The sequence below is a fragment of the Electrophorus electricus genome, chromosome 13 (genome assembly GCF_041902795.1).
Source record: "Electrophorus electricus isolate QZ-2024a chromosome 13, ASM4190279v1, whole genome shotgun sequence".
NCBI lineage: Eukaryota > Metazoa > Chordata > Actinopteri > Gymnotiformes > Gymnotidae > Electrophorus > Electrophorus electricus.
The window spans coordinates 5,141,605-5,156,248 of NC_137509.1; the positions used below are offsets into that span (position 1 = coordinate 5,141,605).

Sequence of the window (14,644 nt, forward strand, 5' to 3'; positions counted from 1 at the left end):
GCAAACTAAGCACACCAACTTTGGACAGACCAAAGCGGCTTTAGTAGTCACTCGGGCGATTAGCTCCTCACTTGACCTTCGACATGGGTGGGAAGGCTTCAGCATGGACACTCATACTTTCTGTCGTAAGTCTCCTCAGTGGTGAAGTCGGGTGTCTGGTAAGGTTTTTTTTTAAGTTATTTTTCTCACAAAATACTTGCCATTGAATGTGGAATTAATTTTTAGAATCCATTTGACATCGGTAATCATATTTTCCCCCCAAACATTTTCCTGACAGAGTTTGCATGTAGGCAGCAGTAATCCCTCAGAACATGGTGAAAAACTACTTAGCATTGTAAATTTGTGACCAAATAAGAAAAACCTAAAACTTTCCGGTTTTAAAATCTTCTGCTCTTTTTCTCTACCTCTTAGCCAACATCCAGAGTACCTGGTAAGGCAAATTTTTCATTTTAATTTATACACGATGCAAGTCGAATGCATAGTGATGAACATGACATAACGTGTAACTTAAGGTACAAATAGCACTGCGCAGTTATCAGAACAGACCTATCAAACTATCATACTGAATCATTCAGGAAGTTGTGCATCACACTCTGTCTCTTTACACTGATCTTACAGAGCACGACGTGGATGCTGGAAAAAAGGACCTCTTCGATGTCAATGAAGGTAATGGAGAATTAAAAATATTAAAAGAAATCATTCATCGTTCCCCAACTGCGCCTCTTTCTGCTCAACCCTCAGGGTGAGATGAGGTACTCCAGTTTACACTGTACCATGTCTACCTTTTGTTTACAGTGGCTGGTCTGGATCTTTTTGAGGGAGATATTTTATTTGATGAGGTGAGATCGACTCCACGTTAGATCTGCCTTATTTGGTCCATTTTTTTTTGGTCTATTCCGAATAAAACAGCTTTTACCACATCAGATGTGGCTTGACTGAGATTATTTTTCATAATCTAAGAAATTAGAATGCAATTTGTTATCTCACAGATTCACCCCATCATCTTTGTTTGATGATGCTTAACATCTTGCTTTGATGACAGAAACAAGGGAGGAATTCCATTACTGGGGATCAGTATTTATGGCCAAGGACCATACCATACTATCTGGGGGACGACTTGGGTGAGTCCACTGAACATATCTGAACATATTCGAGCTATTCTAACTAGAAATGGGCTCTATGTTCACCTGAATAAGTACTTATTAAACAAATAAACCCACCCTAAAGTGCTTAATAAACAAGCATACAAGCAAACAGACTAATAACTGCAACAGTGCAATAGTCACTATTGATCCAGTGCTGAGGTTCTATTACGAATTGATCATTTTGTCTGGTTTTAAATTGACTGATTAAATGTACTGGTGTTAATTCACTACTGAATGTTAATTTCACTGATAAATCAGTGTGATCAGTATGTATTTTGTAGTTGCATACTGTAGTAGTAGTGTTGTAGTAGGCCTGTGCTTGGCTGTAGCATCGTGTGTTTTCCACAGACATCAATGCTAAAGGGGTGATATTGAAAGCCTTTGAACAGTACCACCTCAAGACTTGTATCGAATACAGACCCTGGAGCGGAGAGCAGAACTACATCTCTGTGTTCAAAGGGGATGGGTGAGTGAAGCTACACATACAAATATTACAGTATGAACATTGCCCTGTACATTTTTAATAACTTCTTAATGTTGTGTCGCACTGATTGTACCCCTGTTAATTATTCACATACCTCTAACAGCAATCTATTAGCAATGAGGGGAATATTTTAGAAGAGAAGAATATATATATGTATAATATATATAGAAGATTTATATATATATATATATATATATATATATAGCCATAGCAGCAATCTTCTCCTCTAAAATATTCTCTCTAACGTGGATGTGCATGTGTAATACACAACTAAAAATAACATTTCATTTCGTAATAACATACGGGATCCATACTGGCATGTTTATCAGGTAACAGTTTAAGTTTCTCTTAAACCTAACGGTCTGGTAACGTGCACAGCACTGAGTCTGCTTTTCTTCATGGACAGGTGCTTCTCTTCTGTCGGGAACCAGCACGTGGGGAAGCAGACGTTGTCAATTGGCGCTGGATGTGACCGCATCGCCACCATCGAGCACGAATTCCTCCACGCACTGGGTTTTTGGCACGAGCAGTCGCGCTCGGACCGCGACGACTACGTCACCATTATGTGGGACCGCATTTCGGAAGGTACAATACGTCATATATCTCGCCAAGCTACGTCATGGCCTCACGCTGTATAGCTCATCAGCGTAGACAGGGAATATGTTGGAGCATTACGAACATTGTGCAAAATGTCTACTGGTACTATATAAATGTCGACTAGTACTATTTAACAAAAAAAACCAGTCAAATAAGTTAATAACATTTTTACAAAAGTGACTATTTTGTTTGTGTAGTCAGTATTATAGTGAACAGTAAGAGAGCATATTTTGGTATGCTAATTGTAAGCAATGGCAGATTGTAATAGTGATGAAGAGAACAGGACCACATTTAGATATGTAGCACTTTTAGTTCTTATAACTTGCTGTTTAAGGCAGTTACTGGTACTTTTAGGAAAATCTTTACAGTCACTATGAAACTCCATAGCCCATCATTATTATTTCATACATCATCTACAGTTGAGTGTTTTTCTAAAATAGGCTTCTCTGTTTAGCCCATCAGCTAATTCATAATGAATCTCTTTTTGAAAGGAATCGGGTGTTTCAGAAACAGGAAAACCACGAAACCATCCCACACTGTGACCTTCTGAGACCTAATTTAGACACCTGCGTGTGACACAGGTCCAACACTGAGTTTGACTTATAGCACTTGAGAGCTGCCAGTGCTGGAACAGATCTTGTGCATATTGCCTCCCTTGCTGCTAACCTGAATGGACGGCCCTCTGCCACCCCCGCTGTTCACGCATGCTGCTTAGCATTTAGCAGGGCGGTTGCACATGCTGAACTCCGCACACTCCGTCCTTGACAACATGGTATCGTTTGCTAAGTGACCCATGGGATGCTGCGTCTGTGTGTGTGTGGTAAAACAGGCAGACCATCCGATGAAATTCTAACTTTGCTAGTCGCCTGCGGCTACGCGCTGGTGTTGCATCCCTCCAGTCTCTCTGTATTGTCTCTTGGAGTCGTTGTTGGATGGACGCAGGCCATATCTGGTCTTCTTGTAGTCCTCAGCATTGCCTGAGACCACCGCAGCAGGCACAGCGTGTAGCATGAACTGACCATTACAGTTTCTGCAGGATTGTTGGATTAATGGTCTCAATACAGGTACTGATATAGACTGTCACAGCTGAAATGCAGGGGGTGTTTGAACGTACAGACTGTCGAAAAACACTTCGGGTGACACAGAATTGTTGACTGTGAAATGCAGATGCTTTTATCTGCCGCGGGAGTTTAAAGTGGTCTTCATGTTGGAGGTGTACATCCTGTCACTTGTGCTGCTGAATTACATAGTCGAGTGTCCTCGTGTGAAGGCAAAAGGAGCTAGAAGTGTGCACACAGAAGCCCGTATGTAAATAAAATGTGCACACAATAGCCCGTATGTAAATAAAATGTGCACACAATAGCCCGTATGTAAATAAAATGTGCACACAGTAGCCCGTATGTAAATAAAATGTGCACACAGTAGCCCGTATGTAAATAAAATGTGCACACAATAGCCCGTATGTAAATAAAATGTGCACACAGTAGCCCGTATGTAAATAAAAAGTGAACACAATACTCTATATGTAATAAAATGTGTACACAATAGCCTATATGTAAATAAAATGTGTACACAATAGCCCATATGTATATAAAATGTGAACTCAGGATGCTGTAAAATAACATAAATGTTTCAGTTTGTGTGAATAAGGGACTATATTATGAGTATAATGATTTTAAATAGTACTCACTGAGGACAGATGAGCACTTCATATTACCTATGTTGAGATCATGTAAAACTCAGTAACTTGTGCTACAAATTTGACCCTTAGGCAAGGAACACAATTTCAACAAATATGACGACACCAGATCGAGTTCCCTGAATGTGCCTTATGACTACGGCTCCATGATGCACTATAGTAAAAACTCCTTCCGCAATGGGACGCAACCCACCATCATCACCAAGATTCCCGCCTTCATTGATGTCATCGGCCAGCGCATGGAGTTCAGCGACAGTGATCTGCTGAAGCTTAACAGACGCTACAATTGTAGTAAGGCTATTTTAGTGCTTAAACATCTTGCAGTGCTTTTCAGACCAAATTACTGGGGACTGTTGGCCTTGTGCAAGTATTGAGATGCAGGCAGGTCGTGAACTACAAAACCATTTGTGTAAAACCCTCCCGGCCTCTATAGAACCACTGCTATAGAACTGACCCTGCCTCTATAGAACCACTGCTATAGACCTGTCCCTGCCTCTATAGAACCACTGCTATAGACCTGACCCTGCCTCTATAAAACCACTGCTATAGACCTGACCCTGCCTCTATAGAACCACTGCTATAGACCTGACCCTGCCTCTATAGAACCACTGCTATAGACCTGACCCTGCCTTTATAGAACCACTGCTATAGAACTGACCCTGCCTCTATAGAACTATTGCTATAGAACCACTGTTTTTTTTTTCTCCGTGATTCAACTGCTTTTTTTGAGTATTTAAAGAATGCAGTGTTTCCAAGATTACTGATCCTGTTCTTTCTACAGAGAGGCAGAGCAGGGACTGTGCATACCACTTCAGCCGGACATGTTTTCACATGCATTGTCACCTTGTCTGACGGTGTTCACAGGCAACCAAGGACAGAGAGCAAATTTATGGCCGTCCAAAGTGTGTAATTTATTGCCCTTGGCAGATTGACGTGAATCTCCTTTTTTTTCGTCTTCCAGCACGCTCGTCCACCTTCTTGGACTCCTGCGACTTTGAGTGGGAGAATATCTGTGGAATGATCCAAGATCCTGGTGATGAGGTGGATTGGGAACGTGTAACCAACGCACCTGGTGGACCCAGCATGGACTATTCTAACATGGGACGCTGTGATGGTACCGTTTCCCTGATCTGACACCTCACCATGGAATCTTTTTTGTGCTTCCATACTCATATGCCATTGAAATATGCTTTTACTGTTGATAATAATAAATAATATAAATCAAACAAAATAGTCTCAGAACGAGGTAAACCTGAGGGCTACCATGAAGTAAAAAAATATATAATAATTTTCTCAACATCTGAAGGAAAATTTGATTACTCAGATTTAATGTATCTCCTAGCTGTTTGAAATTTTGCTTTAACTATTCTGTGATACGTGAATGGCTAAAACATTAAAGTTTATGAATAAAGCAGTTGGTCAAAAGATTAATGTAAGATGCATGCAGAACACAAAACATCAGCATGCAAATAAAATCACTAATCTCAAATAAGGTATTTTTGAAAAACCTAAACGATTACTTGAATAAAACCAATACAAGTAGCACTAGTTAACAATGACAAAACTAAACCTTGTTCTGTAATATCACAAAATCAAGACTAAATACCATGCCAACACTGGTGACTGAGTTGGTGAATTTGAGTTGAGTAACTGAAACTCTAGCATGTATTTTTTGGTTTTGTTTGGTATTGCACTTATCTTTGTCGGATATACAGCATATACTCATTTCACACCTTTTCTAGGTATTGGCACTGATGTATTTAAGTATTATTTTAGTTGAATGGTATCTTGAATTCTACCCTGCTGTACTGGCTAAGATTCATTGTATGAGTAGATGACAAAGCACTTTTGTAAGTCGCTCTGGATAAGATCATCTTCTGAATGCTAAAATTGTGAATTGTAAAATGGTGAGAAAAAGCAGGGAAAAGCTTGTATTCCGTATTGTCCTGGAGTTAAGAGACCTGGCAGGAAGCTTAAGTCTGATGATCGATTTTATGGGAATTGCAGAAACAGACCCTTTTGCACTTATTCCAGATTGTTTCAGGCAGGGTGCCTTTTGGCAAGTGGTCATTCAGCTTGACTTGGTATCCATTGAGAAATTGGAAGTACTCTTTCACTCAGGCCTCCGATTCTCAATTCAGCCCTGAAATGTCAGGTCTTGTGACTCGTGGGTTTTTGGGGTGGACAGTGTCCATATCCCTGTCATGTTGATTCGCTCTACTCCATACACACTCTGGTAGAAACAATTCCTCAAGTGGTATTGTCACGGTATGGCCCCTCCTCCCAAACATCTTCCTGTGTGTGTGTGTTCGTTCGTTTGGCCACGCCCTCCCTGTGTTTCAAACATGCTCCCCGCTGTGTATTGTTAGTGTGCGTGTATACAAGTCTCATATTTAAGTGTGGATGTTGTCGATGTTTGACCCCGATAGCCTGCGAGCTACGTTTTGTTGTTGTGGTTGTTGTGTATTAATAAACATATGCTCTGTGTTCAACGACTCGTCCCGCATCCTGCTCTGCCTCCTCAGCATAACAGAAACATCGACCGGCGGAGGATGCTGGGAAAGAAGAGTAAAAGACGAAGAAGACGGGGAAGAAGGCGCGTAACCGTTCCCCCCCCCCAACCAACTCCTGGACACTTTCGGTACTGCTACAACAGGGGAGAGTGCTCCTGGAAACTTTTGGGAGGGCCCTGGGTGTTGTTCAGGGACAGACTCTGTGGAGTCCTACATGCCCCCGACGGACTATAAGAACCGGTACGAGGAAGACCGGTATCCAGGTCTAGACTCCGCGGGGTCCTATAACGCCTACTGGGAGCTACGGGGAAGATGAAGGCGTGAGGGCTATACCAACGTCAGCTTCCGATCAGACTCGGAGTTCGATCAGATGGAGGATCCGGCAATGGAGGTGGAGGAGGTCCTCCACAGGGATTCTCCCTCGGTCATGGACCGAGAGCGAAGGGCCTCCGGCGCCCAAGGTACCACCCAAGGCTCCGCCTAGGAGGTGCGGCTCCAGAGCTCAAGCGCCTACGCCGAAACCTCGGAAAAGCAAGAAGGCAGTGTCACCAGTGCCCGCCCCCGAGACGGACAAACCAGCTGCCGGATATGCGTGCGCCGAAGCCGGAGCAGAGAGGGGATCCCGTCCAGCCGGGGCGGACTCCGACCCAGCCGACAATTGGGGGATTGGCTGGGGCTCCTAATACCTTCCCTGGGCTGTTTAATAATTCTTTATGTAGTCCTGTTCATATACCTGTCCCGATCACCGTACCTGTCCCCGTTAGCGTGTGCGTCCCCGTCCTTCCCCCTCTGTCCTGCTCACGCTGGCCTGTGTCGGGTCGCTCGGTCCTCCGGCATTGCCGTTTGGCGTTTAGTTTCGGGGCCTTAGCCCGATAGGCTGGCGCGCCGGGAGTCGCGCCGTTGGGGAGGGGCTCTGTCGCGGTACGGCCCCTCCTCCCAAACGTTTCCCTGTGTGTGTGTTCGTTTGTCTGTATGGCCACGCCCTCCCTGTGTTTCACACCTGCTCCTCGTTGTGTATCGTTAGTGTGCGTGTGTATAAGTCTCGTGTTTACGTGTGAACGTTGTCGATGTTTGACCCTGATAGCTACGCTGTCGTTGTTGTGTATTAATAAATATATGTTCTGTGTTCCACAACTCGTCCCCACATCCTACTCTGCCTCAGGGTAATAGGTGTCCTGGCTATTCTATTTTAAGGATATTTTATGACTGGTTTACTGCACTGGGCTGCTGATGATTCTCTGTGGAAATAACACAGAACCTGTCCAATACTTTTCCTTAATGTGCATGATATGGGACCCCCTTGCCATCCAGAGAGGCCAAAAAGTTGCTCTTACAAGGTTTGAGACACGTTAAATGTTATGATGAAAGTGGATGTTACTTTCTTAGAGCTTCTCTCTAGAGTTAATGTGGCTGTAACTCCCTTGGAGTTCCTCTCTAGAGTTAATGTGGCTGTAACTCCCTTGGAGTTCCTCTCTAGAGGGAATGTGGCTGTAACTCCCTTGGAGTGCCTCTCTAGAGGGAATGTGGCTGTAACTCCCTTGGAGTTCCTCTCTAGAGGGAATGTGGCTGTAACTCCCTTGGAGTTCCTCTCTAGAGGGAATGTGGCTGTAACTGCCTTGGAGTTCCTCTCTAGAGGGAATGTGGATGTAAATCTATGGGAGTTTCTCTCCTCCCCCAGGTATGGGCTATTTCATGTACTTCAGCACGGCCAAAGGTAGCGTGGGAGACACTGCTCGCCTGGAAAGCAGGTTACTCTACCCCAAGCGGGGCTATCAGTGCCTGCAGTTCTTCTATTACCACAGTGGACACCTCAGTGATCAGCTGGCGATCTGGGTGAGAGAGTATGATGAGGCCAACCCTAACGGGACCCTACGCCTTATTCAGAAGATCAGTGGTGAGTTTCGATGAACACTTGGAACGGTATTCGGTTGGCACACAGGCCTTTGAATCTTGTCCTATATTACTGTATCAAAAAATAGAAAAATCCCTCTAATTTTTTTAAGGGACTCCTGAGGCTCTGTGGCAGCCCCACCATGTTAGTCTGGATGTTACTAAAAAGTTCCGGGTGGTGTTTGAAGGCACCAAGGGCTCTGGGAACTCTGGTGGGCTCTCCTTGGATGATGTGAACTTGTCTGAGACCACCTGCCCGGAACATGTGTGGCGCATCAAGAACTTCAAGAGTGTGATGGAGAACACAGCAGTGGGCACTGCTGTCTACAGCCCACGCTTCCATTCTAAGGACGGCTACACCTTTCAGATGGGATTGTACCCTAACGGCTCAGAGAGCTCCCCTGGGGAACTGGGAGCCTATGCCTACCTGACCTCCGGGGATGAAGAGATTGACGCTCGACTTGTCTGGCCTTGTCCCTGGAAGCAGATAACTATGATGCTTATGGATCAGCATGCAGACATCCGGAAGCGCATGTCCAACCAGAGGAGTGTTACCACTGACCCCACAAAGACAGAAGAAGGTAAGTTTAAGAGGTGTTGATTTGTTGATTTTTAATGGTTTTGATTATACTACCAGTAATAAGATAAAAAACGTAGTAATGTTCCTGTGAAAACGAGTACATCACCAAATACATTCATTATCAGTTAATCTATTTTGGCTATTGTAAAACCATAGTTACACTATGTTTTGTTATGTTAAGTGTGCAATTCATTTATTTTATTTTATTTTTTAAGGATCTGGGACGTTGTTCTGGGATGACCCACGCAGAGTGGGGAATCTAGTAAAAGATGAGGATGGGATTGAGTACTACCGAGGCCCTGGAGCAGGAACGTCTGTGTACCTGACCCAGGCAAGAGCACTCAGCAGAGATTTCATCAAGGGTGGAGATGCCATCTTCCTCTTCACCATGGAAGGTGAGATCAAGACTTCAGCTAATTTGAAGGTGCTGTTCATAACGTTTCCACATATTCTGAAGCTGCATTTTAGGGAAGTTAAGAGATGGTGATATGGGGAACTGTTTTGAAAAGTGAAACCATTTGAAGTCACCTTGTTCTCCTTAGCCCAAGGTTACCGTTTGTCTTGTAGACATCTCTCACCTGGTGCCTCCACAGCCCCTCCCCTCAACAACATCCCCTCCCACAAATGGAACCACCGCAGACCCTACCACACCTACAGCTCCCAACACCACCAACCCCACAGCACCTCCTCATGATCCGTGTACTACAGTGACCTGTGAAAATGAAGGCATGTGTGTGGCTGACAATGGCAGAGAAGCAGTATGCAGGTATCTACAATCCCACGACGCACACGTCAACTCTTTCCCACCGATTAGACACTTTTATGGGTGAAATGTCCCTTAGTCCCTGTGTCCTTCTTTTAAAAGGACTTACAAAATCCTGAAACATAACTCTAACCACCCAACAGCCTGTTACTGGTTTGACGTATCTAACGTAGCTCCCTGTCTGTGTTTAGATGTGCTGTGGGAGCAGACTGGTGGCACTACGGGGACAGGTGTCAGTTTAAGAGTTCCACACAGGACAACGTGGTCACAGCGGCTGTAGCCTCTGTTGTGGTCTTCGCCAGCATGCTGGTGGTCACCGTGGTGACTGTGGTGTGTCTAAAGAAGAAGTACACGTGGAAGGCGAATGAGATGGGCGGAGCCATCGCCATGCAAAACGTGCATGTAAATTAATCACATCCTGGGTTTTTTGTTTTTCTAAATGAGCTGCATTATTAAAGCGTAAGGGCAGACACTGCATCATGTATGTGAGTTTATTATTAATGTACTTTTAATTGAAATCTCAAAGTCTCTGAGCTCTTTCTGTAAGGGGATCTCTGCTAAAGTGCCTAAAGGGTAAACAGAATAGTAACATGGAACAGTGTGTATTTTGGGGGCTAGTAATTAAATTATGTTCATTTTTATATGTACTCATTTACTGTGATTTCAAAGTAAAAAAATATTTTTCCCCTAAGGGGGAAATTGTTTTAATTATGTGATTATTTTGTTGATAATACTTCATTTTGTTTTCCTCAATCCTGTAAAATTTCTCTAAGGAATTTAATTTTTTTAAGGAATGGACAGTACCAGTTATGCGAGACCAGAAACCCTACAGCCAGGAAAAACAAGCCCATCCAATTCAAACATTGCTAAACCCAAGCAAAAATACTGCCATCCCATGGTCTGATTGTGATTAGAAGCAGAAACTGCATGTGGGAGCAAAATTAACTGCATTGTAGTAATACTTTTGCCTGCAATTCAATTACACAATCAACTAAAACTATCAATCGAGTCAGAGGGGCAGGAGCAGGCGCAGATCCACCGAGATTACTCACCTCGGGCAGCACGATGGCCTGGTGGTTAGCCTGTTTGCCTCTCTGCTAGAGTCCTGGGTTTGAGTCCCTATCTGGGTGGAGTTTCCATGTTCTCACTGTGTCTGTGTGGGTTTCCTCCCACAGCCCAAAAACATGTGTTTGTGCTGCACATGTATTATGGTTGGTGCCCTGTCCTGGTCTTAACTTCTTACCCTGTATCCAGTGCAGTCCCTCAGGGGCCTGTGGGCAGAATTGGCTGCTGCTTCTCATTGGTGTGAGAGTGATTCTAAAATCTGATCTCTGAAAGAAAGGTGCTATAGAAATGTAACTAATAATAACATACTTGTGTTCAGAAACACAGCAGACTGTTCATCATGATAAATTTAAGATTTATTATAACAAAAAAAGGAACTTTTTGTGTGGTTTGCGTACAATTCCTAAATAGATAAAACTTGTTTGCTTTACTGGACTTGATACAGTCATGCTGGTGACAAAATGAGAATGACATGTATGTATGTATGTATGTATGTATGTCTGTATGTATGTATGTATGTGTGTGTGTGTATGTGTGTGTGTGTGTGTGTGTGTGTGTGTGTGTGTGTGTGTGTGTGTGTGTGTGTGTGTGTGTGTGTGTGTGTGTGTGTGTGAGTGTGTGGGTGTGTGGTTAACCAGACAGTGACAACAAGCTTGAGCATGTTGTGCAGTTCATTTTATGTCCTCTGTTTGTGTGTTTACACCGCGTACATAAGTGAAGAAGGAATGAGCTCCTCAGACACATAGTTCCTTTAAAAAGCATCAGTATACAATATTTGTCTTATTTACAATAATTGGAAAAAAAATCACCATTTCTCGCAGAGAAGATTAGTAAAAAAGTGACTAGGTCACCATAAGAGAGTAAGCAACTCCTAGGAGTTAGTCTTTTCGATTTCTACTAAATTTCTAGCTTTACAGGCCCAAAGCCCTGATTTAGTGAAGAAATACAGTCTTACATAACTGCCCTATCTACAACAGAAAAACACGGTATTACTGGTGTGTACTACACATCACCGTCTCCAACAAAACCATTCTGAGCACTGTATGATTCCTTTTAAAAGTCTCTGACAGCATTGTACTCATGTAAAAAGATACGGTAAGTTTAAAAATAAAACAAAAACAAAATCACAAATTCCAACATTTTGTGTTGTGGTAATGTGTTAACATTGCAAATCTAGTGTTGAATCCTATAGATACTCTTTAAAGTCAATAAACACTAAACAGTCAGTGAATCAGTAATGAATGGCTGAGCTCTTAAAGGGGTGGGCCACTGTAGTGTGCAGGGCAGGACTAGAGTCTCTTAAAGGGATTGGCTGATGTAAGTTCCTATTGGTTGGCTTGCAGGAAACAGGGTCGTGCGTTGCCTTTGTTTTGTAAGTGTAGCTGTCCTGACAATGCCCTCCAAAAGTCAAGCTAAACACCACTCTAGCTGTGTACTGCAGACTGTGAAGTCAGAGTGGTGTGTGCTCCTGTAATAATGTGACTCTTCTAAGTTGAGTGTGTTGTCTTAAGTGTCTTACTGTATAATAATAATTCACATTCTACAGCACGGGGTCCAAAGATGGTTACGGCACTTACAGACCTGAAATGGCTCGTCACAACACCTCCATCTCTTTTAAGGGGGTGTTGCCCATGCCAGACACAAAATAAACTCCTGGGCAAAAGATGAAGGCCAGGACCACGGAGCACGGCTTCCTGATCTCAGCCCACCTCGGCACCTGGGTCAGACATGATGAAGGGGCACCGGTGCTGCAGGACTGAAACAGGACAACCCTGATCCGTGGTGTGTGTGTGTGTGTGAGAGAGAGAGCGGAGTCAGAGCGGCGTGTCATAGTAATCGGTGGGCTGCTCGCTCTTGGTGGGCTTCAGCTGCTCCTGCTGGTGTTGTTTCATGATCTCCTTTACCTCTTCCTCCAGCTCTGGCGGGATGATGAACTGGTCGTCTGGGTCCGGCTGCGCCGGTGCGGTGAAATAGCCACCGGACTTCTTGGAGGGCACCTCGGTAGCCACCTCGATCAGGTTGTGGCTCCTCTCGTGGGGCGCCACCGAGCCGTTCCCCCGCCTCTTGACCTGGCTTCTGCTCCACGTCTCGCCCTGCTTCGCGGGGTTCCCTTCTTTATCGCCTTCCGCAGGGGCCGGCGCCGGCACCGCCTCTGGCCCGGGGTCGGCCGCCTCGTCGGGGGCCAGGGGAACACAGGGCGGAGGGGGAGGGGGAGCGGCCAGGAAACGCAGGCAGTGGACGTCGGCCTCCACTTCCACGCGGCTCCCGTTTGAGAAGACGCCGGCGATGGGCTCTTCATCCTCGCTGTCCAGACCGTTGTCGGACAGCGCGCCGGAGAAGGTGGCGCCGGACAGCTGCCGCTGGAAGGAGCCAGCCGCGGCAGGGGCGGCAGAAGTGGGGTGGAGCGAGCAGCAGGGCAGGAGGCGCGGGTTAGGCTGCAGCAGCGTGGGCAGGTGGCTCTGCTGTAGCAGGAGCAGGTGCGCCTCCTGGACGAGGACGGGCGGCTCGTCCGAAGAGGCGGTGGAGCCCACTTCCGAGCTCATCTCCGACGCGCTCACCTCCGAGCTGATCTCGCTGCAGGAGGACGGGGGCGGCACGCCCGCCGCCGAAGATGGCGGGTACAGGCCCGGACCGGGGCTCGGGGGCGGCTGGGGCGTTGACGCGTGGAGCCCCCCGGCGGCCGAACAGCAGCAGCAGCAGCAGTCCTCGGCCACGCTGAGCTGCACCACCACGGCGCTCAGGCTGTCCGTGCAGCCGTACGCCTGCGCCAGCGTGCACAGCTTCTTGGCGGCGGCCAGCGCGTCTGGAACCTTTCGCACCGCTTCTACGGCCTCGTCGGGCTCCAGGGACTCGAACAGGCCCCGGCTGCCCAGGATGAAGAACTCATCGCGGGGTGTGAGTGGGAGCGTGTGCACATACGGGCGGGGGAGCACGGCCGGGTACAGGAAGGAGTAGCCCATGATCCGCGTGGAGTCAGTCACGCCGTTCACTTTGTTATCCTGGAGAAAAACAGCGACTGTGTCATGTCTGGTACACGCTGCCCCGTCTCAGATGCCATTTCAGTCTTAAGAGACCGAAAGGTTATGAGCAGGATGAAAAGAAAACCACTGTGATAATGGTGCTCTACTATATTTGTAGTGAATGATTCTTTTGTACCAGAAATAGGAAAAATGGCTGAAAAGTTAGCAGACTTGAACAGCATACTTGAGTAGTGATACCTGCAACTAGAACAGCTGTAACTCATCTCAGCTATCGCAGCAGTAAAACCTTGTTAAAACTTACCTCAACAAAAGATAACTCTAGCTAAATCCCAAGCTGTGGTTCACCTCAGTGGTGCTAACTGTAGCTAAACTCCAAGCTGTGGTTCACCTCAGTGGTGCTAACTGTAGCTAAACTCCAAGCTGTGGTTCACCTCAGTGGTGCTAACTGTAGCTAAACTCCAAGCTGGGGTTCACCTCAGTGGTGTTAACTGTAGCTAAACTCCAAGCTGTGGTTCACCTCAGTGGTGCTAACTGTAGCTATCCCCCCAGCTGTGGTTCACCTCAGTGGTGCTAACTGTAGCTAAACTCCAAGCTGTGGTTCACCTCAGTGGTGCTAACTGTAGCTATCCCCCCAGCTGTGGTTCACCTTAGGGGTGCTAACTGTAGCTATACCCCCAGATGTGGTTCACCTCAGAGGTGCTAACTGTAGCTATCCCCCAGATGTGGTTTACCTCAGAGGTGCTAACTGTAGCTATCCCCCAGATGTGGTTCACCTCAGTGCTGTTAACTGTAGCTAAACTCCAAGCTGTGGTTCACCTCAGAGGTGCTAACTGTAGCTATACCCCCAGATGTGGTTCACCTCAGAGGTGCTAACTGTAGCTAAACTCCAAGCTGTGGTTCACCTCAGAGGTGCTAACTGTAGCTAAA

At 45.8% G+C, this 14,644-nt stretch overlaps 2 protein-coding genes across 2 annotated transcripts in view; one reads left to right on the forward strand and one right to left on the reverse strand.

Annotated features, from left to right (window-relative positions):
- The first annotated feature begins 83 nt into the window (after window positions 1-83).
- Window positions 84-11,362, forward strand: mep1bb (meprin A subunit beta b). Its single transcript, XM_081695050.1, has 14 exons — window positions 84-125; window positions 412-430; window positions 619-666; window positions 796-839; window positions 1,043-1,121; window positions 1,494-1,611; window positions 2,036-2,214; window positions 3,998-4,216; window positions 4,887-5,039; window positions 8,117-8,332; window positions 8,442-8,909; window positions 9,124-9,303; window positions 9,476-9,674; window positions 9,863-11,362. Exons 1-14 carry the CDS (start codon window positions 84-86, stop codon window positions 10,080-10,082), a joined length of 2,184 nt encoding a protein of 727 aa, XP_081551176.1. The 3' UTR covers window positions 10,083-11,362.
- The window catches only part of phlpp1 (PH domain and leucine rich repeat protein phosphatase 1), a 44,705-nt gene continuing 41,310 nt past the window's right edge, over window positions 11,250-14,644 (reverse strand). Inside the window, exon 17 of the mRNA XM_035519726.2 lies at window positions 11,250-13,735. Within this exon, the coding sequence (XP_035375619.1) occupies window positions 12,551-13,735 (1,185 nt within the window). The 3' untranslated portion in view covers window positions 11,250-12,550. The remainder of the gene's footprint in view (window positions 13,736-14,644) is intronic.

Coding starts and splice junctions, on each gene's coding strand:
- mep1bb (XM_081695050.1), top strand. CDS start 84: ATGGGTGGGAAGGCTTCAGCATGGACACTCATACTTTCTGTC. Junction 667..795: donor CCTCTTCGATGTCAATGAAG/GTAATGGAGAAT, acceptor TTTTGTTTACAG/TGGCTGGTCTGGATCTTTTT. Junction 840..1,042: donor GAGATATTTTATTTGATGAG/GTGAGATCGACT, acceptor CTTTGATGACAG/AAACAAGGGAGGAATTCCAT.